The sequence below is a fragment of the Zygotorulaspora mrakii genome, chromosome 8, assembly GCF_013402915.1.
Source record: "Zygotorulaspora mrakii chromosome 8, complete sequence".
In the NCBI taxonomy this organism is placed as follows: domain Eukaryota; kingdom Fungi; phylum Ascomycota; class Saccharomycetes; order Saccharomycetales; family Saccharomycetaceae; genus Zygotorulaspora; species Zygotorulaspora mrakii.
Window position 1 is genome coordinate 792,258 of NC_050726.1, and position 27,629 is coordinate 819,886.

Genomic DNA, 27,629 nt, shown 5'->3' on the forward strand with positions numbered 1-27,629 from the left:
AATATCCAGCCTTATGCCACAAGTCAAACCTTTATTGGCGAACTAAAAGGGAAATAGCGACACATATGCTAAGCTGACACCAGGAGGGCAGAAAAGAAAAAAAGGTAGATACGAGATGTACAAGATTAGAGCGCAGCAAATCCCTATGTGACTCTTGGATGCCATGCAAGAGCATGGTCCTGTCTTTGTGGGGCGAAGCTGAAGCTTCGGTCACTGTTTTCTGTTTCCAAATGGGATCACGATCGATTCCCAGACGGGGAGATACGATTGATGGCGGTAGTGAATTACGTTGCATCCATATAATTGTTGCATGCATCGTGGCATAAAATCATGCAATCACGACCCTTTCCTGATTAAGTCTTGAATAGCTTTCCTTCAAACAGTGGGAATGTGCCCTTTGACCCTACTCCCTTGGACAAAAATACAGCAAAAAATACGACAAGCTCCCGAAGGTCAATAAGCTATAGCTAACTGCATTTGTAGCAGCAGCCTCAATTACGAGAGTGTGTCGCTGCGTCTGCATCGCATTGTATAGGTGCCTTGCGGGCTGAAACGACATAACCATGAAACAGGCACTTGTCTAACTACCCAGAATATGGTTGGCCACATTTGCTGAGTGAAAAACAACGTAAAAAAACGATTATGACGGTATGCTTAACTGACATCTGGCATCTCTTCAAGACCTAACCATGCTCATTTGCATATTCAAAGTAAAGACCCCGGGTAACGAGGTATTCAAAAGTCTATATAAGATGGAAAATTTTTCTAGACTTACCATCTATGGTTTTAATAGATTGTTTTCAAGTTTAAAAAATAGTAACGCAAATTCACAGCCATTCGCAACATTTAACAGCATCGCATCGAGGTTGAACCCCCCTGGGGCGTTCAGACCCATGACTAATGTCGGTATGTGTTGCAATTCATTAATTTGGTTATTGGCTTGGACTGGAGAATGAAATTTTTATTGATCTTGGGTGCAACAACTCATGTGTTGTCTGTCTAGTGCAGGTCTAAGGGTTAACCTTCGTGTTCCCGTATGGGAGTCGTTGCAAGGATCAATAATACAATTATTCAAATTTTTTTGAAGAAACGTCATTAAATAAAAAATCTTGAACAGAAAATTTATATATCGATTAAGATAAAGTCGAGGGAGAGCAGTAAGGATGAATCTTTCTTTTTTGCCCTGTCTTTTCTCAAGTGTGGCGGGTGAATCTGAAGCTTGAATTGAAACCAAGAAGCTCGTTGATGCCACTTGTCCAATCATTTTCTGTTCTTGCTATGCAGTAGATACCAGAATTTTTGATCGACCTTTTTCTGTGGATCACGTCTTCTTTGTTTGACGTACTTGTAATTTGTGAACCATTGAGATAAATCGTTCCAACTTCGTTAACCACATGAATTTCATCTCCAACACGTAAATCTGGTTGCGGTATACCATCGACCGATAATTTGACCACGTTATTTGCTGGACCTTGTGAATTCTTGGACCCAATTCTAACTTTGATATGAGACGTATGTGGTAAGATTAGAGGTCTAAATGAAAGCGATCTGGGACAGATTGGTGTTAATAAGATGCATGGTACTAAAGGTGATACAATGGAGCCGCCCGCTGATAAAGAGTAGGCTGTGGACCCTGTTGGTGTCCCAAAAGCCAGCCCATCACCTGTTGTTCTTGTCATAAACTCACCATCAATGAAAACGTCAAGGTTAGCTAGATGTGGAGAATCACCTCTATGTAAAAAGATATCGTTCATTGCGTGTAACGATGTGGCTAAACTCTTCATATCCTTCTTCTCCCCATTCCTAACCAATTGGCACTCCAATCTTGTTCTATGTAAACACTTTGCTCTTGAGCTAATAACCTTTTCGAATACTTTTTTGTGTTCTTGAAAGTCAAATGGCAGGAGAAATCCTAATGTACCGAGTGAGAAGGCCAAAACTGGTGGTACTTGTCTGTTGCCGAACATTGAAACACCCCGTAAAATGGTTCCGTCACCTCCTAATGTAACCAGAAGATCTGCTTTCGAAACGATTTCTTCCTCTTCGCCAGTGAAAAGTATATGGGGCTCGTTAGGGTTCTGTGATGGCCGCGATCTGAAGTCCTGGGCAATTTCTTCCAAGACATCTGGTTGAACAATGACATTCATTTCAGGATATGAATCGTGTAGGTGCGTAATAAACTGAACCATTGCATTTCTAGTGGTGCTAGTCCACGGTTTCTTAGTAACCAATACATTTTGAATTGGCCTTTGCCAAATAAGAGACTGCAATTTCGAATGTGGAGAAGAAACAAAATCTGGTGAAGTCGTATTTCTTAACTTTGATACGGGTTTCATACTCACATATTTGGAGTAGTCTCGTATATTCTTTCCCGAATACTCCATCGAACTGTATGTGCGAAATGTCCTCCAAAGGCTATTAAACCTTACAGATGTTTCCGCCTTGATCATACTGCCTAGATATTTGCTATTATCAAAGCTGAAGCTAAAAAAAAAAACACCAGTATAACGACTTACTCCACCACTTATGGAACTTTCAGGTTGGTTCTATGATATGTTGGACCCTCGCAGCTCTGTTCAAGGAGAAATGCCAAGCATTGCTTCTTGCGAATCGCTGTTTTGTTCTGTCGGTTTTTCGATTTCTGCGTCAAGATTTGCAGTATCACTCACAGAAACAAATTTATAAAATAGATATACATAAAACTTCACTGCAATCACCATCTAAGGTGGCTTGTCTACTAAACAGGAATTGCCTTCTGTTTTGTGGGAGGATACTAGTCTCGATTCGAGGCATGGGATGAAGTCGAGACAACCGTCGATGACGTTCGCATGCAACTGATACAACCGTATACAGCCGATGGACACATTTCATGACGGAAGGCCCCCATTCTGTCTTCATAGCTGAAATGATTTATTCTTGTTCGTTTATAAAAACATTTTATTCGAACTGAATATAATGTATAAGTCTATATGAGGTTATGTGAGCAATTATCATACAGCGTATCACAAGCTGCGTTAGAAAGTAGTACCTTCTTTTGGTTGTGGTAACTTCTTGTTTGAGGGCAAAGCCATTTCCTTCCTTATATCTAATAGCAAGGTCTCCATAGTGTAGGCCCTTTTCCAATCACGGAGAGTATGAAAATCCTTTGGACTGACTTGCCCTGTTTTCGGGTCCACACAGGGCAAATTAATCTTAGATATAAACTTAATTTTAGGAGGTTCTTCAGGGTAGCTGTTGCCACACTCGATCGATAGCGAATAGATACGGTTCTCATGATTTGAGTGTGGTGGTCCGAGAATTGTGCCATTCCATCTTGTCATAGTAATATCATCACTGTCAGCCAACCCGTAGCTACAAGATTCTGGGCCAAACCCTTTTTCTCCCTTTTCTAGTTCTTCAAGCAATCTAAAATTTCTTGGTCTGAGTGGAATTAATAAATGAGGTTAGTTAATGTGTTCTATATTATTATCTACAAATGAAACATCCACATGACATACACTTTTGACATCGTTTTTTGTTGTTAGGATATTCCAGAGGTTGCAGTTGTGAGCCTTATGATAGCGAAATGGACAATAGATCCTGTTCTTTGAAATTTATGTCTATTTTAGTTTTGCCCTTTCGCTGCTCCCTTTCGAACCTCCAGGATTCAATATTTATCAAGGAAAATATGAATAAACCTCGAAAATTAAGAAAATACTTAGTGAGGATAAACAACGACGGCCTGGTCACGAATCTAATAGAGACATAGATCCTTTCAGGTATTGGAGTGAAATGACTAGTAGTGGTGGCTCTTCCCCATTTCTGGAAAGCCCGTTGGTAGCTTCTTCCAAGGGAATAGCCTCTCAAACAGGTGGTTGTAAAGATGCAGAACGGCGATTGATATCGTTACAGTACAAAATAAATACACTGCAAAACGATTTTGAAATCGAAAGGCTCAGAATGCAACAACAGAATAACTTAATTGACAAAAAATACCGAGATACAGTCGATGAGTTGGAAAAGGCATTAAATGACACTAAATACCTCTACGAGACAAACAGCAAACTGGAGAAAGAATTGAGAGAGATGACAGACAAAATGGGGACCTTGAGCTCAAAAAAGAATGTTCAAATTGAGACTTTGTCTTCTAAACTACATGCATTAGAATATCAGTCTGTAGATTCTCAGACGGCTCTTGATTCAAAGTTGTCCAAAGCCGAAAAGTTAATTGATAATTACAAATTAGAGCTCGAAAGATCCAAAAACTTGCTCAATGAATATGAGGACAAAATGTCAAGACAAACTAACGATCTTAGGAAATTTCAGAAAACAATTGGTGAGAAAGATGACGAAATCGCAACTTTAAGAGCTTCTAGGGTTGTCATGGCACATCATAATTATTCCACCGAAGAATTGAAAGAACTAACAGTCACAAATAAAATGTTACATGATCAACTTAAGTATACAAAAGAATTGGAGCAGAAAAATCTGCAGCAAGCCAACGAGCTCAAAAAATTACGTCTTAACAATGAGTCCCAGCAGTTCTGGAAGAGCGAAAATGATAAACTGCAAAATAAACTTCAGCAAACCAGTGTTTTAGAAAAGCAATTGGAAGACTGTCAGCTAGAAAACCTCAACTTGAAATCGCAAATTGCTTCTTGGGAAATATACAGTAGCGAGACAGATCGACCTGAGGATATTATTAGAGATTGGAAGTTAGCGAAGGAAGAAATTGTTGTACTCACTGATGAAAACAAAATGCTTCATCTAAATTTAAGCAACCTCAAGATCCTAAATGATGAAATGGCACTGGAAAGAAACCAAATCCTAGATTTAAATAGAAGTTACGAAGCAAGCATTATCAACCTGAAGAGATTAAACCACGAATTTGAACAGCAAAAACAATTGTCTTTTGAAGAGTGCAAGTTGCTGCGAAGACAATTAGATGAACTATCGTCATTCAATGAGGAAGCAGGATTACAAAATGGAGAAGGAAAGGAGCTGAAAAAATATGAGACTATCGTTGATCAGTATAAGAGCCATACAGATGACCTAACAGAGGAATTGAGAAAATTGAACGAGCAAATGCAGTCCCAGGAACCGTCGTTGAAAAGAAAAAAATTGAGTGACCAAACTGGGGTCAACTATTCGCAAAAACTTAATGAACTGCAATTGCATAATGTTAATTTGTTGAGAGAGGTGCAGAAATATCAGAGTATTGAGAAGATGCTTGAGGAGAAAGTACAAAAATTAACAGAAATAAAAGAGAAGAAAATTCGCATCTTACAGTTGCGCGATAATCCTCTTCTCAAAGATCAATTTATCAAACGAAAACAGTTACAACTTTTAAAAGAAGAAAATAATAGCTTGCTTCAAGAAATTAAGTTAGGGAAAAACTCCGAAACGGATTATATACCACTGGCTGTTTACAATACATTGACCTTCGAATCCAAACAGAGAGAAGATGAGCTGTTCAAAGCTGGCAAAAAGCTAATCAGGCTGAAAGAAATCTTCAACAAAAAGTCGCTCGAATTTATAGAGGTGGTTAACTCGTTGTTAGGCTTCAAACTTGAGTTTCAACAGGAAGGTAAAGTGAAAATATATTCTTGCTTCAAACCAGATAAGTATCTGATTGCTAATCTGATTGACAATACATTTAAATCTAATTTAGACTCCGATATTGACGACTGGGATCAATTATTAAACTTATGGGTCGAAGAGCGAGGTCAGATACCGTGCTTTCTAGCTACGATCACGCTGAGACTATGGAAAAGCTCCTCTTCTGCTAGTTGATTTTTGAAATCAGCAAGAGAGACCGAAGTTCTGATTAGTGTTGCTTGATTTCAGACAGTGAGTTACTTAATTCTGTAGAATTCGAATGAAACACCAATAAAAACGTCTAAGCTGTGTATTATATGTATATTTTTTCATCTGTATATCTGTTTTATGTTAGCATCTGCACAAAGTAGTACTGCTAACTGAAGACAAAATCAAAAATGAAAAGTCATATGAGAATGAAAAAAGAGAGGCGCCTTGATGTCTGATAGCAAGAATCTATCAACTTCACGTAGTCTCGTATATCCAGCAGATGTCGTGTTTCTATCATTGTGCTTCACAGGGTCGTTTGTTGGCGCATATTCTGCTTTTAATAGATATTTAAAGCGATATTCAAAGGTAACGAGCATTCCATCGTCTGCATTTCGCAAGCGCTGGCTTTTCGGAAAAGTGACATCAGTTGGTGATGGTGACAACTTTCACTTCTTTCACACTCCTGGGGGTATTTTTGGAGGATGGGGATGGTTGAGAAAGTTACCTAAACTCTCAAGAGTTGAAGTGAAGGAAGTTGGGCAGAAAACACACAAACCAAGTGCTGAAAGAGCACCACTTTACAAGCGCCTATTTCACCTTATCTTTGAAAAAAACAAGTCACAAACTGCATGGTCGAATTACTACCTGAGCCTACATGTGCCATACAAAAACAGAAGAAATCTGTCGACAATATCGGTGAGGATTTGTGGAGTTGATGCGCCGGAAAGAGCTCATTTTGGTAACACAGCACAACCTTTCAGTGAAGAAGCCTTGAACTGGCTACGCTATACCCTTTTAGGTCGAAATGTCTGGATAAAACCACTTTCTGTGGACCAATACAATCGATGTGTTGCAAGAGTTGCGTACTGGACGTGGAAAGGATGGAAAAATGTTAGCCTTGAAATGATTGAGGAAGGGCTTGCAGTTGTGTACGAATCAAAAACATCAGCTGAGTTTGATGGTCAAGAACGACTTTATCGAAGGTATGAGACGATTGCCAAGTCTCAGAAAAGAGGAATTTGGACTCAAAAAAATTTTGAAACTCCGGGAGAATACAAGAGAAGACTTTGAACTCATTTATTTCTACAAAATTTTTATTATATTTTTTTCATTTGCATGCATCATTTCAAATATATGTGGAGTTTTTAAGTACTCTTTATTTTAGCGAGCATTTTGTCGTTACTAATACTTCACATACTGTATTCTTTACATATTTATTCAGCATTTTAAATTGATTCCTTGCCTCTTTTCATGTTCTCTTATTTCAAACATGACTTGTACAGCAATAAACAAGGCACAGCTGGCTAGGCCAACGAATTGAAGACCAGAACTTGTTCCAAGCATTTCGCTCAAGAAGCTTTTCGTTCCATCTGAACCCAAGCAAAATCCGTAAAGATTAGCTAGCATCATTAAGGAAATATTAATGACAGCGCCAAAAGCACATAAGTGTCTGTACCATGATTTGTTCCTGTAGCGTGCAAAGTACTGGGTTGCGGCCATTTCGGGAAGAAGAAATAAGACAACCAACCAACCCCATAGCAAAAGTTTTAGCTGTATATCATGCCAAATAGCCACAAAAGAAAACACTGCTAGGGATGTCAAGGTTCTACTTCTCGATCCACCAAGAGGAATGTAAATATAGCGTACGATCCATTTATTATAACTTCTGTGCCAAGCTCTCCAAAATGCCAGTGCACTATAGTTATTATCAACGCAACGAACCATGTTTTCTGGTGCGTCAATTTCATCAATAAACGCCCATAATCTAAAAAGCCTCCATGGAATCAAAAGCTTGAGCCATATGATGTTTAAATTGAACAACCCTATCATAGATACCTGAAAAGGTGTGTCCCCAGTCCATGCCTTCGTTTTGGATATCGCTACGACATAGCTATAATGCAGTACGAGCTCCATCGTAAGAATTGAAACTGCCAATTTTATAGCATATGAAACAATCTGCCTTTTGTTGATTGACGGTAGCGTGTTTCTACTTTGATACAGATAATCATTAAATGTCAAAATTGGACCCGCGATTAAAAGCGGTGTATAGGCGATATATGCGATGTAATTAGCAAAATTGTAATCTTGAATATGATGTGGTGCTATGAGTCTAGATCTTTCATCTAATATTGAGTTTTTACCAGATTCATGTATTGTTTCCAAAGTAGGTGTTGAAGATCTTTTTTTCAAATCTGGGCGAACATCGTCCTCCATAGCTGAAGCTGGTTGTGTATTTTGTACTCTATTGCTCCATCTTTCTAGGAAATCCATATTATAACTGATCATTCTTAGTAAAGTGAAATTAAAGAAAACGTCCCATCTAGGTATTATTCCCTTATAGGCATTGTCCAACGGAGCTAATATTTTAGCAATACCTCCGAATGGATAATTTCTATATTTGTCATTAATGAAAAGAGATGCTATACCATAGGCCCATGATGATGCAACGGCAAATCTTCTATTCCTCTTAAAAATATGAGCAATACTGAACATTATTATCAAATGAGCAAGCACTCTAAGCGAGTTGACGCCGTGACAAAGGAATAGGAAAATAAAACCGAATACAAAATCAAATTTTAACTTATCGATTCCAAACCCGTAACAAGAAATTTTTTTGATCATTGTATGCATCAGCATCAATCCCACAAGCAATGGCATATTATCTCTGAAAAACTTGTATTGAGGATCACTATTATCGACTTTTCTTCCAAAAATCCAACCATCTGATAGATAGCCAGCGAATTTGTAGTAGTTTGGATTACTTTCGCTACTGGCTGTGTATGCTGCTCGAAACATCAATGGTACGACCACAATAAACGCCAAATAGTAGAATCTGAATTCCCATGTATGCCATAGCGCAGGTCTAGTAGCCAACCCGTATTTGCCCTTCACAATACCACCATCCGCATTCATATTGGAAAGTTTGGAATTGCTGCTGCTTCTCAAAATTGCCTGACGTGATTTAAAATCCGGCGAGGGCTCCAATCTGGCATCGATCGACCTTACGGATACGAACCATTCCAGCTCCTGGAGAAATTTCTCCATTTTAATAAATGGGTTTGAATTACTTTGAGACTACTTTGGGTCAAAGAAACTCCCTATGAAGTCGATCTTCAATTCAGCAACCTATTCAGTACGTTACATCCATTCGTGCTTTAAGATCCATATTGCTTCTTACAATTATATCACGAGGAGCGCATAGTATATATCACGTGTTATATATATGAACATGAGAGATTTCTCAGTGATTATGAATCATAAAGCCACTGGGATCTGGTTCAACGCTGTCTTGGCATCCAAGTACTTTTACTCTGTAACTATCTCCCACATTGTGTGTGCGTTTATGTAACTACAATTATTACATGCATTGTGACGATAACAAGAGTTTGAACAAGGTACCAAAGGAATAATGACAACAATGTACGGCCAGTGCAATTTGCAGTGAATTTCTCAACATTCGACTCTACTGATATATCAAAAGGCGTCTTCGCCAGTCTTGACTGCAAAGTTCTCGCTTTCTGCTACATTTCCAGCAGACTTGACACCATTTTCCTTTCTGTTGCTTACAGATTCGTTAATTCTCTCCCTCTTGTTGGATTTATCTCTGGTGCAGATTCATCACTAGTGCAGATTAATCGAATAACCAAACAGCCATCATTTTGTGTCACTGTAATACGGTTCTTAGCTTTGCATAAAGACACAGGAGGTCCACTTGACTTTATTGAGTCGGATTACTCTGAGAGCATCGGCCGATTTGGATTATACCACAGCGTTTGTGACTTTTAAGCGTTGTGGTCTTAACGACGCTGTTGACATAAGTGGCAGAGCACCAAAAGAAGCCAAGTCAAGAGGTCGCTTGTTCTCCTGCAGACCTGTTTTACTGCAATACAGCGAATGAATTCACAAAACAAGTCAGCTCGAAAACCGTCCTTGTAGTTCAGAGGGGGTACGAGTATTCGACAACCTTGGATTGACACAGTTTGTGGGTGGCTACTCGAGCCTTTTACTAGGCTTCTTCCATAAGTATTGATCACTATTTGTGCTGAGGACTCGTGCCTGAGAGCAAAGCTCCTGAACCTTTTCTTGATATAGCCTTTCGTATACCCTTCTCACGACAGATGGTCAGTATCCAAGCAGGTCGCAATTATACTTGGTTTGTGTCAACTGCTTTCTCAGTTTTGTATTACGATAGCATCCACAGAACAAAGAGCGCACTGCATCCCAGTTGTTCTTTGCATGATACGGGAGTCCTAATACGGTACGCTGGATACACAGCTAAACACGATTTTTCCTGCCAACGGCAATTGTATCACTGATAGATTAATATGTTTAAGTCTCATTATAAGGAGAGGCACCCGGCTCATTTCATTGCGGCTTCTTGATGTGCCAACATTGCAAACGAACGCTAAGTAAGCCATGCGGACGATCGAGTGACTACCATCAAGATTGAAGCTCCAGCTGCCTCCCCTTCGGGTGGTAAAGTGTACCATGCTAATCTATCAAGTGGTCATGGACCTTGTTTGCAAGTAATACACGCCTTCAGGAACATCTGCAAAGTGCAAGGGAGACCTGAAGAAATACCGTATTACAGAGCTTTATGCAAAAAAACGACTAGTAGCTTGTGGGATGTACAAAAGTTTGAAAGCTTATCAAGCAATGACATGAAAGCACTTGCAGCTCCTTCCTGGCCAGTCTTGTTGAACAGATCTTTCAAAATGAAGGTAACATCTGTAAAGGTGCCCTCCGTTTGAGATGCATTTCCACTATGCCGGCTCTAATATACCTCAAAGTTAGGCGTAAACCGTTCCGTTGACACACGTTGTTATGTCGTCTGTATCTTATCGTTATACTTAATGAGCTGGTTTTTGTTCACTTGGACGGAAACGTCGACAATGCGCTAGTGAAATATCTAGCGGACAGATTACGAATGAACCTTGATTTACATCAGGAACTGAAAAGCGAGGCTCTGCAGACAATCTTAGGCTACGTATTTATTGAGGGTCGGGATGTTCTTCTGGTCATCAAAGAGCGGTATAAGCTCTAAATACTCATTGTCATCCTCGCCGACTTTTGTCGCTGAACCCTGGAGCGTTTTTACTGGTAGACCAAAAAGCAGCAGCACGTCCACTCGAACTTCGAAGGTCTCTGTTTTCGTATTTGATAAGAAACGGTTCGAGAATTATCTTCTGACTTACGGTATCATTAGATCGAAGAACTCCTCCGCCGACAAGACATTAATTCAAGAGGCCTATGAAATACTTAGAAAGCAAGTGAGCAACCTAGCAAAGCTTAAACATCCCAATATCCTTGGTCTAATTGAGCCCCTGGAAGAGCATAGCAAGAATTTTATGTTCGTAACGGAGTATGTGACGGGATCGTTGGAAAGCGCTTTTGGACATAAAGACGAAGAAACCAATTTTTTCAAAGGGCATGTGAGTGAAGAGATTGTGATCCAACGAGGTATCCTGGAAATTGTTCAAGCGCTTGATTTTATTCACAATAGAGCTAGCAGCGTTCATTTGGGTATTGAACCAAGAACAATATTCATAAATGAGAACTTGGATTGGAAAGTTTCCGGATTGGGTCATTTACTCAAGCTTCCACAAGGTACCATGACTAGTGAATATTATCTACCTCAATATGACCCAAGAATACCTTCCTTTGTGCATTTAGAGCTGAATTATACTGCACCGGAAATTGTTCTTGATAATACGTTGTCATTTAAAAATGATTACTTCTCGCTGGGGTCTTTGATATACATGCTTTACACGGGAAAGGATCTACTAAATACTGAAAATTCTGCAACACAATATAAGGAAGAGTACTCAAAATTTGAAAGAAAGCTTGGCTCTATGTCATGGAATAACGTTTTCAGTAAACTGCCTACAGAAGTCAGGCATTGCATACCACAACTGATGAACAGGGATATATACTCGCGATACGATAACATAAGTGACTTTTTGCAAACTCAATTTTTCCAGGATCCATTGCTCAAGACTCTCAACTTTTTGGATGATCTTACAACAAAGACTAACGAAGAAAAACTGGTGTTTTTAAAAGGGCTGGTTGAACTATTACCAAAGTTTCCTGTTTCAATTTTACAACGTAAATTTTTAACTGTTCTGCTTGACTTATTAGGTCATTTTTGTAAGCCAAACAGCGTAGACAGTGCGTGCATTTCGGTAAACGTCGAATTATTGATCAAAATAGGAGCTACAGTGTCTCAATTAACTTTTCAGGAACGTATTTTACCCGTATTGACAAATAACTCAGATTTTGAAATTATTTTGAAAAATACAACACTCACTTTGATAGAAAACTTGGATATCCTTAAAGAAAAGATAAAAAAAGATGAGTTTCTAGAAACAATCGCCAAGCCACTGTTGACTTATGTGTTCAAAGACATGAACAGTAAACAGGATATTATTGCGCAGGAGCAATTACTAGGGAAACTGAATATCATATCTGAGCTTTTCGATTTCCTAACTACAAAAAATTTCTTGATGCCGCTGTTAAACGATCTGTTCACTAAAACGGTAAGTCTTACCGTAAAGGCAGCATGCGTTTCTGCTTTCCAACTACTAATTGAGAATAAAAATGTCGATCCCGATATTATCTGCGAGGATATCTTACCCTTATTCAGATCCATGAAAACTAGAGAAAGTAGAATAATGGTGCAATCACTGAGGTTCTTTGAAGCTGTGCCACAAATCGTCAAGCAAGAAAACTTACTAGTGGAACAATTACTACCATTATTGTGGACCTACTCATTGGCAACAAGTTTGCAAGTGGATCAATACAAGCTGTATTGTGCTGTCATTAACAGACTGTCAACTGAGATTCAGCGAAATCACCTTCAAAAAATGCCAAAGACAGACGCGAAGACCAGCTTGGAAGGAACAAACGGGTTCAAGAATCTAATTGAGCCAAAAGCAGTGAAAAAAGAAGATTTGGATTCCAAGGAAGCTAGCAGGGTTGGCGTACCCGCAATTCAACCTCGGAAGAAGCACGCCCAAATTCCATCGAGAACCATCGCCCAAAAGTCGCCATCGAGGCAAACATTGGAGTCAAATACAACAAGATCTGCGAGAGGAGTACAAAGAAATCAAATTACACCAGCACCAACCCAAAAGCAGGCCTCCCTACAGAAAAGTGACGACGATGATTTTGACGACTTTGTATCTGCAAGCAACACACCACCTGCCACGCGTCCTCAAGTGGTAGGCTACGGAACTGAAAGGAGTACTACTAAATCTGGCGGCAATACGAAAGGTAACACAGCTTTGAAAACGCCCACATCCACCTCATCGCTCTCATCAACCTCATCACTGCCGCCGGGGTTTTCTGTCTCTTTGAAACCGAACCGAAAGATAACACCTCCGGGCTCCCAAGACAGGGGAGCAAGCGGATTCCCAGCACTGATATAGTACGTAATCTACATATCACAGATATATACTTTCGCAAGAGAGCACACAGTCCTGATCTATTCAGTTCTTATACATTTTCTCAATCACTCCTTACATGAATAATTCGACTTGATTGGCCGAAGGTCTTGCAGGCCGATAGAAGCGTGGACAAGCGAAAAATTGAAAAAGTATGGAGATTCGATGTGATTCACCCAACAGCTCCTTGTATAAAGCTGCTAACCACATTCTAGAAGGGTTGCAGGTAATTATTATTATTTATTTCAGGTACCGTATTAGTAGTCCATCACTAGTTCGAAAGATCTGTATATCCCCCCCCCCCCACCAGCAGGATTTTATTTATTTCAGGTATTCTGATTCGTTCGATTCATTATATTTACAGCTAGAACAGAAAATGAGAGCAGCAACTAGAAACAGAGTAACGAATAAGTTGTTTATGACAACGTTCCTTGTGGCCTTCAGTTCGGTCGCTTTAGGCTCCGTATTGCCATGCCCGGCGCACTCTTTGGACTCCGACAGTCCCATCCACGAGGGCCAGCAACTGGAGCAGCAGCGCCAGCAGCGTGAGAACCTTGCGCCAGCCAAGAAAAACATATAGATCGGCAGAGTGCCTCACTACATGATAGACTTTCAAGCATTCATAGTGGCGGACCAGCTTGCGAGCTGGGCTCGAACAAGATGGAAAGAGACTGACAGGATCAAGGCCTGGCATCCATCGTATCTTCCACTCCATCATGACCTTCACCGTCTGAGCTACACCAACTTCAAATTCCCAATCTGCACATAGTTTGATACAGCCTGTTCCGTATAAGACATTATTTAATACTTATTTATTCAGTAATATGCATTCCATTACGCGACGTTGAGCAGTGCCCGTCTCCAACTCTCCCACAGCCGTAAGTTTAGATCCAGAGGGAGCGGCTATCGACCCTGGTGCATGGCTCCTGGACCTAACCTGCTGATCAAGAGCTCTTACATCTTGATCCTCATGTAAATATATATATACAGCGGCTACCCGGACGTTTATGTTTCCTCCGCTTTGAAAAGTTTACTTTGCCACTTGCCAATGCAAAAAAAAGTGTACCGTTGAAGTCAGAAAATGCTGTAAAGGTTAGAATCCCAGTAAGAAGATAAGCAGATATCGCTTTACAGCTTACTATGTCTGAGATTTCTGACCATGAAACGAGTTCACAGATTGTGGACTCGGTCAATGACGCTGCAGCTGCTGCACAAGACCAAAAAAACCAACAAGATTATAACCTAGTGAGTGAAACCAATGTCGACGTTGCTGGAGTTTCTGATGGGCTTGAAGATGATTCAGAAAACGTTCTGGAAGCTCAAACCTCGCAGGATGATGCTCATACTAGTGTCCATCACAACGATCAGGCCCAGGAAGGAGAACTTGGACAAGCATCCAGTGACGCCCCTGCGGAGAAGAACGACACGGCGCAACACAGTGAGAATCACGGGGAGGTTTCACCATCAGCTGGCGACCAGGATCACCATGAAATAGAGACGTCTGCCAAGCATGAAGATGCAGTTCAACAAGGAGAAGATAACAAACAGGGCGAAGAACAGCCCTCTGTGCAAAGTGGGGACGAACTTGAGGAACAGAACAAAGATGCAGATCAAGACACCAAAGCGGGAAAAAATGACCAGCATAACCAGGAGGGTGAGAGTGACCCAGCAGAAGGTAGTAGACAAGAAGAAATGGTTCAAGACGACGCAGGAGGCAACGGTGGCGAGGCTAGCGAAGAAGATGATCTGGAAAAACTAGAAAAACAAGCTCATGAATCTATGGATAATTCAACTTCTTCTGTTGAGAACCTGCCCGCCTCAACAGAGCCCTCGACGAACGACGAAAATGTGAACTACGATCTTCTACAAAAACAGGCACAATATATTATGGATAGCAACATGTTAAACCTAACCCAATTCAAAGAAAATTCAGCAGAAAATAAAATTACAGCTCTCGTCAATATGTTGAACTCAAATTCGGAAACCGCAATGCCAATGACTGAGTTTCAATCCGCTGAGCCAGAAACGGCACGTACTGAACAAGCGCCACATGTGGAGGAGGTTCAAAAACCTGCCAGACCTGATTTAAACAGTGTCATGACACCTGAGGAACGTGAACGCTATACAAAGTACTTACATGGTGAAAATAAAATCACTGAGCTACATGATATCCCTCCAAAATCAAGACTGTTTATTGGTAACTTGCCTTTAAAAAACGTTTCAAAGGAGGACCTATTTAGAATATTCTCCCCATACGGTTTGATACTTCAAATCAATATAAAGAACGCGTTTGGTTTCATACAGTACAATAACCCAAAAAGTGTAACTACGGCCATCGAGAAAGAATCCCAGGAGTTAAGTTTCGGCAAAAAATTAATTCTTGAAATTTCAAGCTCCAATGCAAGGCCACAATTTGATCATGGTGATCATGGTACAAATAGTAGCTCCACATTCATTTCATCCTCCAAGCGTCCTTTTCAAAGTGATGAAAAAGATGCGGGTGAAATGTATAATGACAATAACCAAGGGTACAAAAAGTCCAGGAGGTATGTTCCTTCATGCGTCATTTACGTCAAAAGAACGGCTGATCGTGGTTATGCTTATGAAGTTTTTAATCAGTTCAGAAGAGGTACAGATTTGGAAACGGATATGATTTTCCTAAAGCCACGTATGGAACTCAGAAGGATGATCAACGAAGTAGCTCATGACGGAGTGTGGGGTGTCATACTGGTAAATAAAACGCGTAATGTAGACATTCAGACTTTCTACAAAGGGCCTCAGGGTGAGACAAAATTTGACGAATATGTGAGCGTTTCAGCAGATGATGCGATTGCTATTTTTAATAATCTGAAACCTTCAAGAGGTGTGGGCGGTCATGCAGGTATGCAAAATGCTAACCCTTATGCTAGTCAACAATCTCCACCTATGCCCGCTCCACAACAAGGCTACTATGGAGGCTACGGTATGGCTGGTCATATGCAAGGACCTCCTCCAGTTCAGCAACCCCCTTACGTTCAACAAGGCTACGGTATGCCTATGCAAGCTCAAGGATACGGTGCACCACAACCAATGGCCCAGCCGTACGGGCGCTATCAAGGTACACCGGCACCACTTATAGATCCAAATTCAGCTCCTCAGCAATTGAATTCACTACTAGGAGCTGGCGGTCAAATGAATCAACAACAACTTTTATCAGCAATCCAAAATCTTCCTCCCGCAGTTGTATCAAATCTGCTATCTATGGCCCACGGGCAACAGCAGCAGCAGCAGCAATCGCCTCATACACAGCAACAGTTATTGGGCCTGCTTCAATCGATGCAAGGTCAACAACAACCCGCAGCTTTGAACTCCATGGCACAGTCTGTGCCTCCAATGAATGACAGTTTTGCTCCTCAGCATTCTTCCATAAATTCAGCTTCGTTGCAACAACCGCCACAGCAACAGCAACAGTCTTCGGCAGGCAGTAATGTTCAAAGTCTCTTGGACAGTCTGGCCAAATTACAGAAATAATTCCACTGTGCTGATTTCTTGATTCAAGGGTAGCTCAGAGTCCTCTTATCTCATCTTTAGTGACACTAAGAATCTCTTTTAGTCTCGCTGTTGCTTAATCTAGGCATACCATCCTGCTATCGCTGCGCTTATAATTTCTCTATCAAACGGTATGTTTTGCAATATGATCTCTTAAAAATGCAGAACAAGCATGCTACGATTTTGAACTTAATAGTCTTAAATATCTAAAATATCGATATCTACCATCTGTAACACCAATCTTGACCCAATGAAATAATGTGACGCGCATTGACCCACGCATTGGAATAACGCGGCTGATATCTTATTTCAATGAAACTTGATGTTCATTTGTTTTCAAGATGAATCCTGGCTTTACAGACTTGTTATCATTGTGGTGCGACTTGAAAAAATCCCTTGAGAAATATAGCTACTCTCCATATTGAATGAAAAAAAAAAAAGGTTTTAAGGTTGCAATACAACATTTCGCATCAGCAAGGTCAGTTGAAAAGTTCGTAGTTCTTCCTTAGGCAATGAGTCTTTCCTTCGCTACAAAAAACATCCAAATAAATGGAACCCCCTATAGAATCTTGTTGCAAAATGACAATGGACCATGTGCGCTAGTGGCGCTAGCAAATGTTCTGCTGTTGTCACCGAGTCATCAGAGGAAAGCCCAAGAGCTGGTACGTTTGGTGGATAGCGGGCGTACAATAGCACTTGCTGATCTTGTTACAGTACTGGCTAATATCGGAATCCAGACCCAGAGTGGCGCCAACACAGATATCAATCAACTTCTTCAAGTATTGCCTCAACTACACACTGGCTTAAGTGTCAACCCCAGATTCAACGGAACATTTGACGATGGAATGGAAATGGCCATCTTTAGGTTATACAATGTTTCGCTCGTTCACGGATGGATTATAGGAGACGATAACGATCCTATTGCACATGATCATGTGTCTAAGTATTCTTACGAGGATGCGCAACGAGTGCTTGTGCAATCGTATGATATCAAGAGAAACAATTTACAGGTAAATGACGGTGAACAAGTTCTGGAGGATGCCACCTATCTAAAATCTTTTTTGGCAAGATCTGCAACCCAATTGACTGATTACGGTCTGAGGCACCTTAAGGAGATACTGGTTGAGAAATCATTTGCCATATTATTCAGGAATGACCATTTTTCTACCATTTACAAGAATAATGGCGAGCTTTTTACTCTAGTCACTGACTTTGGATTCAAGGATCGTAGGGATATTGTGTGGCAAGCTTTGAAATCTGTCCATGGCTCACAAGATGCATTTTACACCGGTAATTTCATCCCAATCAGTTTGGAAACTGATACTCCAAGCATGCAACAAACTGCGTCGTTCGTTTCAAATCCATTCAGTGATCAGAATGAAAACAATAATAATCCTGAAGACAGGCGTATAAACTCGTATCAGCAAATTGAGAATGATGAAGAGCTCGCTAGAAGACTTCAAGAGGAAGAGGACAGAGACGCCGCAGGAAGTATACAAAGAAATTATAACAGGTTTCCAAAAAATCCCAAAAGTGGCAAGAAAACAGATGCTGCCAATTCAAATGGTCAAAAGAGAAGAAGCAAAAGGGATAAATTAAAACAAAAATGTATTGTAATGTAATTTTACTTTTAATTATAAATATATATCATATGAGCTTTTTATGCACTTTTCACCGTAATGATGAGAGCCAGTTGCTGTTTAGATGAGTCACAAGCATCAACCGCACGTCTTTTTATCTGACATTTCTATTGTCTTTCATGGTGTATTAGTTTTGTTTTCAACTTGTAATATCTATCCTGAAAGTGCCGCTTAGAATCGCTTGGTGGCGTTTAGCCGACAGGGAGGTGCTACTAACACGAAACACTTTTAAACAACTAAGGAAATATAAACAACTTGTTGTCAGTTCAGGACGAAGTTCTTGTTCTTGATAAGTTTACCATTTGCTTTCGAATTAGTAAAGATATGGGCGCAATCAGAAAGTTTGCGTTCTCATTAGATGAGGCAAGAAAGGATACCGGTGTTGTCAAATTGATAGGACGTGCTAGCAGACATGATCCAGACAGATTTCCAAGAAAGAATAATCTACTGTTTGAAGAGAAATCTCTGAGTAAAAACCACGCTATTTTGGGACTCAAATTGTTAGATCCGCTGGAACCGGGCATTCATATTATTGATCAGTTTAGAATATACATCAAGGACTTGGGTAGCACATACGGTATCGTCGATTTAAATTCACAGGAGAGCGACCCGTTTGTTGTAGACTTGAAAAACGGGGAACGGTTTGGCCTGATTAACCTGGATGAGCCTGTTAATTCTAATCAGCGTCGAGCAGCCAAATTGAAATACAAGGTGATTATCAAACACCGTGACCCCAAAAATGGTATATTTGAATGCATCGTGGAGGACGTTTCGGGAGAAGATAGTCCCATGGTTTCGAGACCATCCACTTATGGTGAAGACGTGAGATTGTATGGTTTGATACCGTCAAGTGGAGAGATTAACTCTATGGTTTCTGATTCTTCGTCTAGCTCTTCATCCTCACCTTATGAATGGGATGTTGATGACGATGACAATTTGTTTGAAGACGATGCTTCCGCTGATGATTTGAGGAGTAGCTTGGATTCATTTGAATACGAGAATACAAGTGACGAGAATTTAAGAGACGAAGGTGATAGTGATCGTGAAGGTTACACCGTTGTCAATCTACTTTCGGTGTCAAAAGCAGTTGATGATTGGGATATTTGGAAGACTAATGAGTTGGAGAAACGTGCTACTATTTCAAGAGGTTTGAAAAGCTCTCTTTTGGACGAGAGCCTCGATTTACTCGATGAAGATGATACAGTTGTGGTTTCGAAAAAAGAATCAGACCCTAGCAAGCCTCCAAAGACTTATATGAAGTATCTGGTACTCAGTGGCATAATAGGATTCACTTTTGGTGTTTTTGGTTCATTCGGGATACTTGCTGTCTTGGCAAATAAAATGGAGTAAGGGTGTTTCATTGATATGTACGGTTTAATGGTGTATTTAGATTTATTTTTAATCAAAGGTTTTGAAACGTGGGAAATATTTAGTTACGTCGACAAATACGTAAAATGTTGTGTAAAATATGTTTAATGATTGTTTCATATATCAAACTAAGATTTTGTTACCGTCTCACTTGGCGGATCACGGTTCGCAAAAAACTATAAGAAGGTACCTTCTATTAGCGTAGACAAAGTATTCCAACTATATTCGATATAAATTTTGGCCGTACAGTAACGACATGTCCACAACCGAGAAGAAAGACGGTAGTCCTCAAAGTGTTCCTATCGATTCCAAAGACGAAAATGAATCAAATGTCGAAGAGAAGCCTTTAAAAGAAAAAGCTAAAGTGTATAGGAAAGGTGTTAAGCACGGGAGAGTGCATAAACGACACTTAAACTCCACGTTGCGTTCGTCAAAGTCAAAGAAATTTGCAACCACAAAAGGTGAAAGACCAAAAACACTCGGCAAGAATAGTGAGAGAAATCATTCCAAAGCTGTAGGTGAAATGAACACTTTTTACAGCGGCGCAATGGTAGGTTCTTTTCTTGGGGCAACGCTGAGTTCAGCATTTACCAAATTCATAGTTAAAAGACTGCAAGATCACTAGCGGTGATGATAATTGGGTTTTCTGTTTGTGTATCTTCTCTCATTTTGATTAATTCCATTATTGCCATTTTTTCCATACTGCCTACCTTTTTTATCCCCCATTTGATCCTTTGAGTTGAAGTCACTTCCTCCAAATAACTTATCCTTTTCCTGCTGAGTCAGTTCATATTTTAAAAGATTAGCATCCCCTAATTCTTTAATGAACTGCAAAAGCTTGGAATTCTCCTTAGCCATTTCTCTTTGCACGATCCTAACATTTAGATTTGACTTTGGATTAACTCTGTTGACTTGGTTTTGTATACTCTGAATGAATTGTTTTTGCTTTTTCGATTCCTGTAAGACGGACTTTTGAGCTTTCACTTCACTTTCCTTTATACCCATGCTATTCATATGTTCCAATTTTTTATTAGATATCTTTAGCAGCCACATTTTTTTCCTCTCGCTCCTCCATTTTTCAATGTCAGCTTGAGTAGCAAGCGTTATAGAAGTCCCAGGTACTGTAATGGGTCTCTTTGTTTCGCTTTGTGCCTCTTTTACGTTTTCATGTTCTGATTCTTCTTCTGAACTGTCAACCTGACCCTCTTTGCCATAATCGACAGCATTTGTCTTGACAATTGGGTGCTCTTCAACTTTTTCTATCACCGGCTTCGATTCTTTGGGTAACGATGGAGCAATATTTTGATGCGGGCCATTATAAGAACTGGTAGAATATGTCTCATTTGGGGGGTAGTACGGTTGCGCATTCCAAGTTTGCGTGCTCTGTACAGGGGGCATTCCGTGTCCATATGGTTGCTCGTATTGAGATATCGCTCCAAATGTCTGGAAATTGGATGGAGGGGCATATGGCATCGGAGGTGGCGGATTCATTCTTTGTCTCTTGACGTTTGCATCATCGTAGCTGTCTAGCAGAGTGCCTGAGGAGGTCGGCCTCGGCAAAGCTCTTTGCGGTGTCCCATAGGATGAAAAGTTCTGCATTTTCCAAGAAGAGCACTGAGTTTCTGTCAGCTACTTCTCTCGCCAGCTATAACTAGGAACAACATATATCATTTCTCAGCAAGCGATGAGATGGGTTGAGATGAGCTTGAAGTAATCGAGTATTTTTGGATAAATCTAATGGCCGGGTAATATTAAAACGCTAACCTATCTGCATAATAGGTAAACTATTCAGTAGTTCGAGACATGCATACAGGTTTATAGATCTAATTTCCAACCTAAACTGTTTTCGCTTAGTTACAAAGAACATTTGAGTAGTGATATGAAAATCTATTTAACGGTTGAACTTTTGTCTCTGCGATCTTCGTTATACCAGCGCAACGATGTGTGAGGCTACAGAGTCTTTTGCACTGGGTGACAATGGCTTTGGACCGCTCATGTACTGAGAAAAGAGATATTTCCCTACTAGTTGTTGATTTACGCGGCCCAGTAAGGTAACATGGCCCCTTTTTCTGTCGTAATAAGACAGTTGTAAACCTCCATTTGCTTGTAGCTCCACAATTAAGTCATCGTTTTTGGCGACTTTACCCTTTAGCGTGAAGGCCTTTCTCAGTTCTTCTAGGCCAGCAGAAAGCACTTCTTGATTGTTCTTGGCTTCTGGATGATTCAAAACAGACTTAACGAATCCATCTCTCAGATGGTTGAAATCAGTATTTCTTACAGGTGTAATTTTGACCAACATTCTAGCTCCACTATCCAATAAATTGTCAATTAAAATCGAAGATTTTTTGGGATCAGACATAGCCTCTTTCACATTTTCCTGATGCGATTTACTAGGGTCTGTGTCAATAAAAGCGGTCGATAAAAACTTTGAATTCAAAACATTAGGGATTAAATGTCTGTCCTGCTCTGCAATATATACCCCCAAAGCATACACTCGAAAGGAAACAAAAGTCACTGACCTCGCACCATAGCCTAGCAACACATACTTCGCTGAAACCGGGTATTCTGGTGGTCCTAGTTTCGTAGGAAATGGTGACACAGAGTTGTCAACGTTTACCGTTGTATCCTGATCATCAAGTAAATTGGCATCATTCTCCAAGGTTCTGAAGCATACGTATGTAACCCATGTGGCTGCTAATGTAGCCAACGAGGTAATTGCTTTACCAGTAGGGCCATTTATTTTTGCTGATGAATGTACCAATGTTCGATTCCAGCTCCCTTTATTGAAGCGGCGTATTGTGTAATTTCTTAAACGAGCTTTTCTTAGAACATTTGCTCCTTTTAAAAGTACTGCAAATGACATAATGTAAAAGTGTATCTATTTTCTTTGGTACCGTCCTGTCAATTCATCTTATTTGTCAAGAGATTACTTTCCCTTGATTTTATAGAATTCTCATACCGAGGGAAGCTAGCGGACTATACATTTTAAAAAAGTTCAATAGTGGTTGATAATAAATAACAAACTATAATAAATAAACAAAAGCATTTATAAATAACGAATCACAGAGAGAAACCATAAGACCTTGAAGGATTGCATTAAAATGCTTCTTCAGCGATGTCATCGTGGAAAAATTTACCTTCTGTAGTTGGTTTGATAACACCAACGCGGATAAGGAAGTCACCGAAATGCTCTCCCTCATTTCTTTCCAAAGACCACCTCTTGAACAAATTGCTTAGGATAGAAATAACTTCCTCTTCTTTAATTGAGGCTTTATACAATTTGTTCAACCTTTGACCATAGAAACCACCACCTAACATCATATTGTAGGTGTCAGGTGCCTTACCTATTAGTGCTACCTCAGCTAGCCAGGGTCTGGCACATCCATTTGGACAACCGGTCATTCTCATCACGATAGCATCATGACGAAGACCGTACTCTTCTAGGATATTTTCTAATTTGGTGATAAGTTGTGGTAGATAACGCTCAGACTCAGCCATTGCCAAACCACAAGTTGGTAGACCAACACATGAAGCCGATGCTAGTCTCAATCCACTGAAGTCTGTATTGTCTAATTTATATTTTTTCATGAGATTCTTGATGTCATCAAGGTGCTCATCTTTAATATTGGAAATAAGACAATGTTGATTACCTGTTAATCTAAATTGACCAGATTTGGTTTTTTGCATATACTCAGCAATTTTCCTTAGACCTGCCTTTTGTGGCATGTCGACCGTATCTTCTACTCTACCATTTTCAATAAATACAGTGAAATGATTCAAGCCGGTTTCGTCTTTTACCCAACCGAAGACATCGTGATTGGAGTCAATTTTGAATGATCTTGCAGGTTCGAATTTCTTACCTGTTATCTCTTCAACCTTCTCTTTGTAAGTTTCGACACCCATATCATCAATAGTATACTTTAAACGGGCATGCTTACGGTTGGCACGATCACCGTTGTCTCTTTGAACAATCATTACACCTTCAATTGCACTAATTACATCTTCCTGTGATACAAAACCGAAGCAGGAACCTGTTCTTGGATACGTCTTCTTATTATTATGAGTAGTACCCATACCACCTCCAACATACATATTGAAACCCTCCAAATTTTGTGTGGTTTCATCGATGATAGCAACTAGACCGAGGTCAATTGACCATACATCAACATCGTTAAAGGGCGGAACAGTAATATTGACCTTGAACTTTCTTGGCAAATAAACTTTACTATAAAGAGGCTCGACATCAACCAAAGCATTTCCGCTGACCAATGTCTTTTTCTTCGTAGGACCTTCTTTTCTATTTTCGAAAATGGATGGCCAGTTAGGATCATAGTCACGTTCATCTTCACCACTTAACCAGATTTCATGATAAGCCGTTGTCTTTGGTAAGAAGTACTCTGAAATTTGAGTTCCAACAGCTGAGACTTGACTGAAGACCTTAGCATTGCCTGGTAATGCAGACACCATAACATTTCTGTTGACGTCACCGCAAGCAGCCAATGTATCCATTAAAGTTGAGTTCATTGATCTAATGGTATGCTTTAAATTCCTTTTGACAACACCGTGCAATTGAAAAGTGGCTCTTGTAGTCAGTTTGAGGGTACCATTTCCAGTTTCATCAGCTAGCTTGTCCAAAACAAGCCATTGTTCAGGAGTTGCTGTACCACCTGGTAAACGAACTCTTGCCATGAAAATATAATAGGGTTCAATTCCTTGGGATTTCCGTGTCTCTCTAATATCACGATCATCTTGCATATAAATCCCATGAAACTTGGTCAATTGTTGGTCATAAGCATGTATAGCACCGGTAGAATCGTCAGCCAAACCTTCAACGATTGTACCTCTAAGATAATTTGATGCGAGTTTCATATCTTCATTATTAACTGGCTTTGGCTCATCTGGAACATCTGCATTTGAAACGCCAAGTGCAGACCATAGCTCAGTTTCCCATGGACCATAAGCAGTTTGATAGCCATCTGCATCTTGATCATCACCCAGTCCAAGAGGAACCAAAGGATTTGCTGCTAAAAATTCCAGTCTTTTGAACAACATGGCAGCAGGTCTATTGTAGAAATGCTTGTCTTCTTTACGTGGCCAATACAAAGAATCACCCAAACCAAAAACAGAAAAGTTTATGGAAGCTAAATCTAAATCGGTGGTTGACTTCACAGACTCCCAGAATGATTTACCATCTTGCGGAAACTCACCTTGACCAGCAGTGGAGGTGATGAAGACAACATTTTCCTCACCAGGAAGATCTTCTAAAATTATATCATCCATTGATAATATAGTAGCTTTCAACCCTCTTGCAGCAGCTCTTGTACCCAATCTTTTTGCTAATGAGGAGGCATTACCACCGTCTGATGCAAAATAAATATGTAAAGGAGGACCTGATAGGCCTTCAAGTAATTTATCGTACGCAATTTTAGCTCTTCTGTCCTGCTTGGCTGTGATTTTGTCACTTGCAGATTGCTTCAAGTTTCTTGCTAAGTCAGGTGCCCTGCTTGATAAAAGTGTCAGCTTATTTTCCCGATCCAAGAATGCCTGTAACTCCTTTCTAATGATGGAGGAATCTAGTTTGAAAACATCTTCCTCGTTTTCTTGTTTTGGGTCATACCTGTATAATGGCCAATACCCAGATTCGACAGCATTTTTAGTCTCCTTGAGTACTTCTAGAGGAGAGTCTGTTTCTGAATGGTATGGCAAATAAGCCAAAACTATGGATGGACCGTTAAACTTGGCTGCTTCAAGAAAGGCAGTTAACAATTGAGTGTACGAAGAATAAACAGCAACCGAAGCAACAAAAACCTCGCCTGAATTCATGGCGTAAAGGCCTACATCTTTTTTCCTTTGAGTGGATTCTTTGGCTTTATCATATGGTTCCGAATCAAGTAAAAGAATATTGATATTCTTCTTTGAAAATAGAACTTGATGGACACCTGAGTTCCCTAAGTCATAAGACCAAGCGTCTGAACCTATTAACCAATTAGATTTAAATAAATAGTCGTCCTCCTTTGGTGCTATCTTCAAGAGGTCTAGCACAATTTTTGAATCCTGGTTCTCTTGCAGAGTATTAAAGATCTGCGACCCAATTCCATTTGCTTCTTTAAAAGAAAACTCATCGAGAGTCGCATCATGAAAGGAAATCCATTTCGATAAGAGTTGAACAAATTGTGCGGCTTCATCGAATGCGTATAATGAAGCATCTAGTGATTTCTTCACTAAAGACAAAAGTTGTTGACGTTTTTCTTCTTCACTTAAAAAGCGACCAAAACCAAACTCGGGATTATTACTTTGAACACTAGGACTAGAATACTCATTCAACACATTGAGATGTGAGGTAAAAAGTTGCTGAAGTACTTTGGAATAAGCACTCTCCAATGACATTGCCTTGTCAATAGATTGGTTTAGTTTCTTCATAGCATCAAGGTTACCAACTGGATTTCCAACATATAAGGAAAGTTCCGGCTTTTCCGATCTTACATTGGAAACAATTTCGGCTAATGCACCTTTAATATCTTTTAATTGGCCAACATTCGTTATCAAAATTTGATCGATTTCTCTTTCGATCAAAGTATTAAAATCTGTGAAAAAATCCAAGAGTAAGGGCTCAAATCCATTAGTATCCGATTTTAAATTGGATCCTTGAATAACCACAATTTTTCTTATTGACGCGGGCAATATTTCTAAGAATTGACTGTAATTCCAAGGTCTATAACAATTAATATCCAGAAGTGAAACATTTGATGGCAAAACTTTAGAAAATTCCTTACCGTATTGGGATAAATTTGCAATTAAAACAGAATCAGTTGCTGATTCCTTTAATAATTTGAAATTATTGAATTGATCATGCTCCAAATCTGAAGCTTCCTCCGCAACTTGGGTTACAGTTACATCCAAATTTAAAGACTCGTCAATTTTGCTTGGAAGATTGTTGCAGTTGACAAAATGCAAAACAGGTGTCAAAGTTGATGCAGCAATTGTTACAGAAGATTTGCCATTTTCCAAAACCGCTTCTAAATCGCTGGACACAAAAATTGGTAAAGAAAGGTCTCTAAAAGAAGGAATGACAGAGTAGTCCTGCAGTTCAATTTCCACATTTATCACAGCAGGGAATCCCTTCAAAGAGTATAGATGGGGTAATGACTTTAAAAGTGCGGAAGAGCCCGTAAAAATTGTTGTTAATGTATCTTTAGACAGATTCTCGATTATCTCACTGAACGGATCATTGTTTTCGAGTAATCTAATAGCACTTTTGTGTTCCGAAAGTTCGTGATTAGAATCCTTCAATATGCTCGTATAGAAAATTTTCGAAGGCACAGATTCGGACAGCTGAGCCAAACTCCCAATAACCGTTGGGGAGGTCATTGACTGTGATTTGATCTTATCTCAACCGATTGGTCAAAGTTAAGGATACCAAAAAAACGAGTACTATCACCCAATGCTCGAAATAGGAATCTGTTGCAGAGATCGAACGTATATATACCAGTTGTCTGGCACACCGAAAAGTGAAACCTTGAGCACTCCAAATGATTCAACGAAAAAATTGTAGTAAGATGAACAATTAGAGTTATTTGTCGTTTGGTGGATAGTCTCGATGTTTAGTCTGGCCTGTAAGCCATACGTGTGGCTCTTTTATGCACAAATACGCCGAATTACGCTTGATACTCCCGTCCAATTGGTCAGCCTGCACTTGAGGCCCCTGTGCTGCCGATTTCCCTCCATTGAAAATTCTTGAGTCTTAGCAGCATAACGGGCAATACGTGAAAGATGCCACACAACCACATGTATCACACACACATTCCGCACGAATAAACCCTGTCGCGGCCGCGTTTATTGTTGAGAGGGCCAAAAGCAAACTGTG

General features: G+C 39.9%; 14 protein-coding genes across 14 annotated transcripts; 8 read left to right on the plus strand and 6 right to left on the minus strand.

The window, feature by feature from the left end:
• Positions 1-1,193: 1,193 nt before the first annotated feature.
• Positions 1,194-2,450, minus strand: POS5 (NADH kinase; the record flags this gene model as incomplete). The annotated part of the gene is made up of 1 exon (XM_037290902.1): positions 1,194-2,450. One exon carries the CDS (start codon positions 2,448-2,450, stop codon positions 1,194-1,196), a length of 1,257 nt encoding a protein of 418 aa, XP_037146797.1.
• Positions 2,451-3,014: 564 nt separating this feature from the next.
• MMS2 (E2 ubiquitin-conjugating protein MMS2) lies at positions 3,015-3,508 on the minus strand (the record flags this gene model as incomplete). The annotated part of the gene is made up of 2 exons (XM_037290903.1): positions 3,015-3,420; positions 3,498-3,508. The coding sequence occupies 2 exons, from the start codon at positions 3,506-3,508 to the stop codon at positions 3,015-3,017; spliced, it is 417 nt and encodes a 138-aa protein (XP_037146798.1).
• A 263-nt stretch (positions 3,509-3,771) lies between these two features.
• Positions 3,772-5,772, plus strand: MAD1 (coiled-coil domain-containing protein MAD1; the record flags this gene model as incomplete). Its single annotated transcript, XM_037290904.1, has 1 exon — positions 3,772-5,772. One exon carries the CDS (start codon positions 3,772-3,774, stop codon positions 5,770-5,772), a length of 2,001 nt encoding a protein of 666 aa, XP_037146799.1.
• A 243-nt stretch (positions 5,773-6,015) lies between these two features.
• On the plus strand, positions 6,016-6,858 carry LCL3 (Lcl3p; the record flags this gene model as incomplete). The annotated part of the gene is made up of 1 exon (XM_037290905.1): positions 6,016-6,858. One exon carries the CDS (start codon positions 6,016-6,018, stop codon positions 6,856-6,858), a length of 843 nt encoding a protein of 280 aa, XP_037146800.1.
• Positions 6,859-7,005: 147 nt separating this feature from the next.
• Positions 7,006-8,832, minus strand: HG535_0H04030 (membrane-bound O-acyltransferase family protein; the record flags this gene model as incomplete). Its single annotated transcript, XM_037290906.1, has 1 exon — positions 7,006-8,832. One exon carries the CDS (start codon positions 8,830-8,832, stop codon positions 7,006-7,008), a length of 1,827 nt encoding a protein of 608 aa, XP_037146801.1.
• Positions 8,833-10,793: 1,961 nt separating this feature from the next.
• On the plus strand, positions 10,794-13,214 carry SCY1 (Scy1p; the record flags this gene model as incomplete). Its single annotated transcript, XM_037290907.1, has 1 exon — positions 10,794-13,214. One exon carries the CDS (start codon positions 10,794-10,796, stop codon positions 13,212-13,214), a length of 2,421 nt encoding a protein of 806 aa, XP_037146802.1.
• Positions 13,215-13,383: 169 nt separating this feature from the next.
• COA2 (Coa2p) lies at positions 13,384-13,809 on the plus strand (the record flags this gene model as incomplete). The annotated part of the gene is made up of 1 exon (XM_037290908.1): positions 13,384-13,809. The coding sequence occupies one exon, from the start codon at positions 13,384-13,386 to the stop codon at positions 13,807-13,809; it is 426 nt and encodes a 141-aa protein (XP_037146803.1).
• Positions 13,810-14,369: 560 nt separating this feature from the next.
• On the plus strand, positions 14,370-16,739 carry NAB3 (Nab3p; the record flags this gene model as incomplete). The annotated part of the gene is made up of 1 exon (XM_037290909.1): positions 14,370-16,739. One exon carries the CDS (start codon positions 14,370-14,372, stop codon positions 16,737-16,739), a length of 2,370 nt encoding a protein of 789 aa, XP_037146804.1.
• A 530-nt stretch (positions 16,740-17,269) lies between these two features.
• On the plus strand, positions 17,270-18,379 carry MIY2 (ubiquitinyl hydrolase 1; the record flags this gene model as incomplete). Its single annotated transcript, XM_037290910.1, has 1 exon — positions 17,270-18,379. The coding sequence occupies one exon, from the start codon at positions 17,270-17,272 to the stop codon at positions 18,377-18,379; it is 1,110 nt and encodes a 369-aa protein (XP_037146805.1).
• A 342-nt stretch (positions 18,380-18,721) lies between these two features.
• On the plus strand, positions 18,722-19,747 carry HG535_0H04080 (uncharacterized protein; the record flags this gene model as incomplete). Its single annotated transcript, XM_037290911.1, has 1 exon — positions 18,722-19,747. One exon carries the CDS (start codon positions 18,722-18,724, stop codon positions 19,745-19,747), a length of 1,026 nt encoding a protein of 341 aa, XP_037146806.1.
• Positions 19,748-20,021: 274 nt separating this feature from the next.
• Positions 20,022-20,390, plus strand: PRM3 (pheromone-regulated protein PRM3; the record flags this gene model as incomplete). Its single annotated transcript, XM_037290912.1, has 1 exon — positions 20,022-20,390. One exon carries the CDS (start codon positions 20,022-20,024, stop codon positions 20,388-20,390), a length of 369 nt encoding a protein of 122 aa, XP_037146807.1.
• RSA1 (Rsa1p) lies at positions 20,387-21,364 on the minus strand (the record flags this gene model as incomplete). The annotated part of the gene is made up of 1 exon (XM_037290913.1): positions 20,387-21,364. One exon carries the CDS (start codon positions 21,362-21,364, stop codon positions 20,387-20,389), a length of 978 nt encoding a protein of 325 aa, XP_037146808.1.
• Positions 21,365-21,689: 325 nt separating this feature from the next.
• HG535_0H04110 (chalcone isomerase domain-containing protein) lies at positions 21,690-22,628 on the minus strand (the record flags this gene model as incomplete). Its single annotated transcript, XM_037290914.1, has 1 exon — positions 21,690-22,628. The coding sequence occupies one exon, from the start codon at positions 22,626-22,628 to the stop codon at positions 21,690-21,692; it is 939 nt and encodes a 312-aa protein (XP_037146809.1).
• Positions 22,629-22,861: 233 nt separating this feature from the next.
• MET5 (sulfite reductase (NADPH) subunit beta) lies at positions 22,862-27,133 on the minus strand (the record flags this gene model as incomplete). Its single annotated transcript, XM_037290915.1, has 1 exon — positions 22,862-27,133. One exon carries the CDS (start codon positions 27,131-27,133, stop codon positions 22,862-22,864), a length of 4,272 nt encoding a protein of 1,423 aa, XP_037146810.1.
• Between the last annotated feature and the right edge of the window lie 496 nt (positions 27,134-27,629).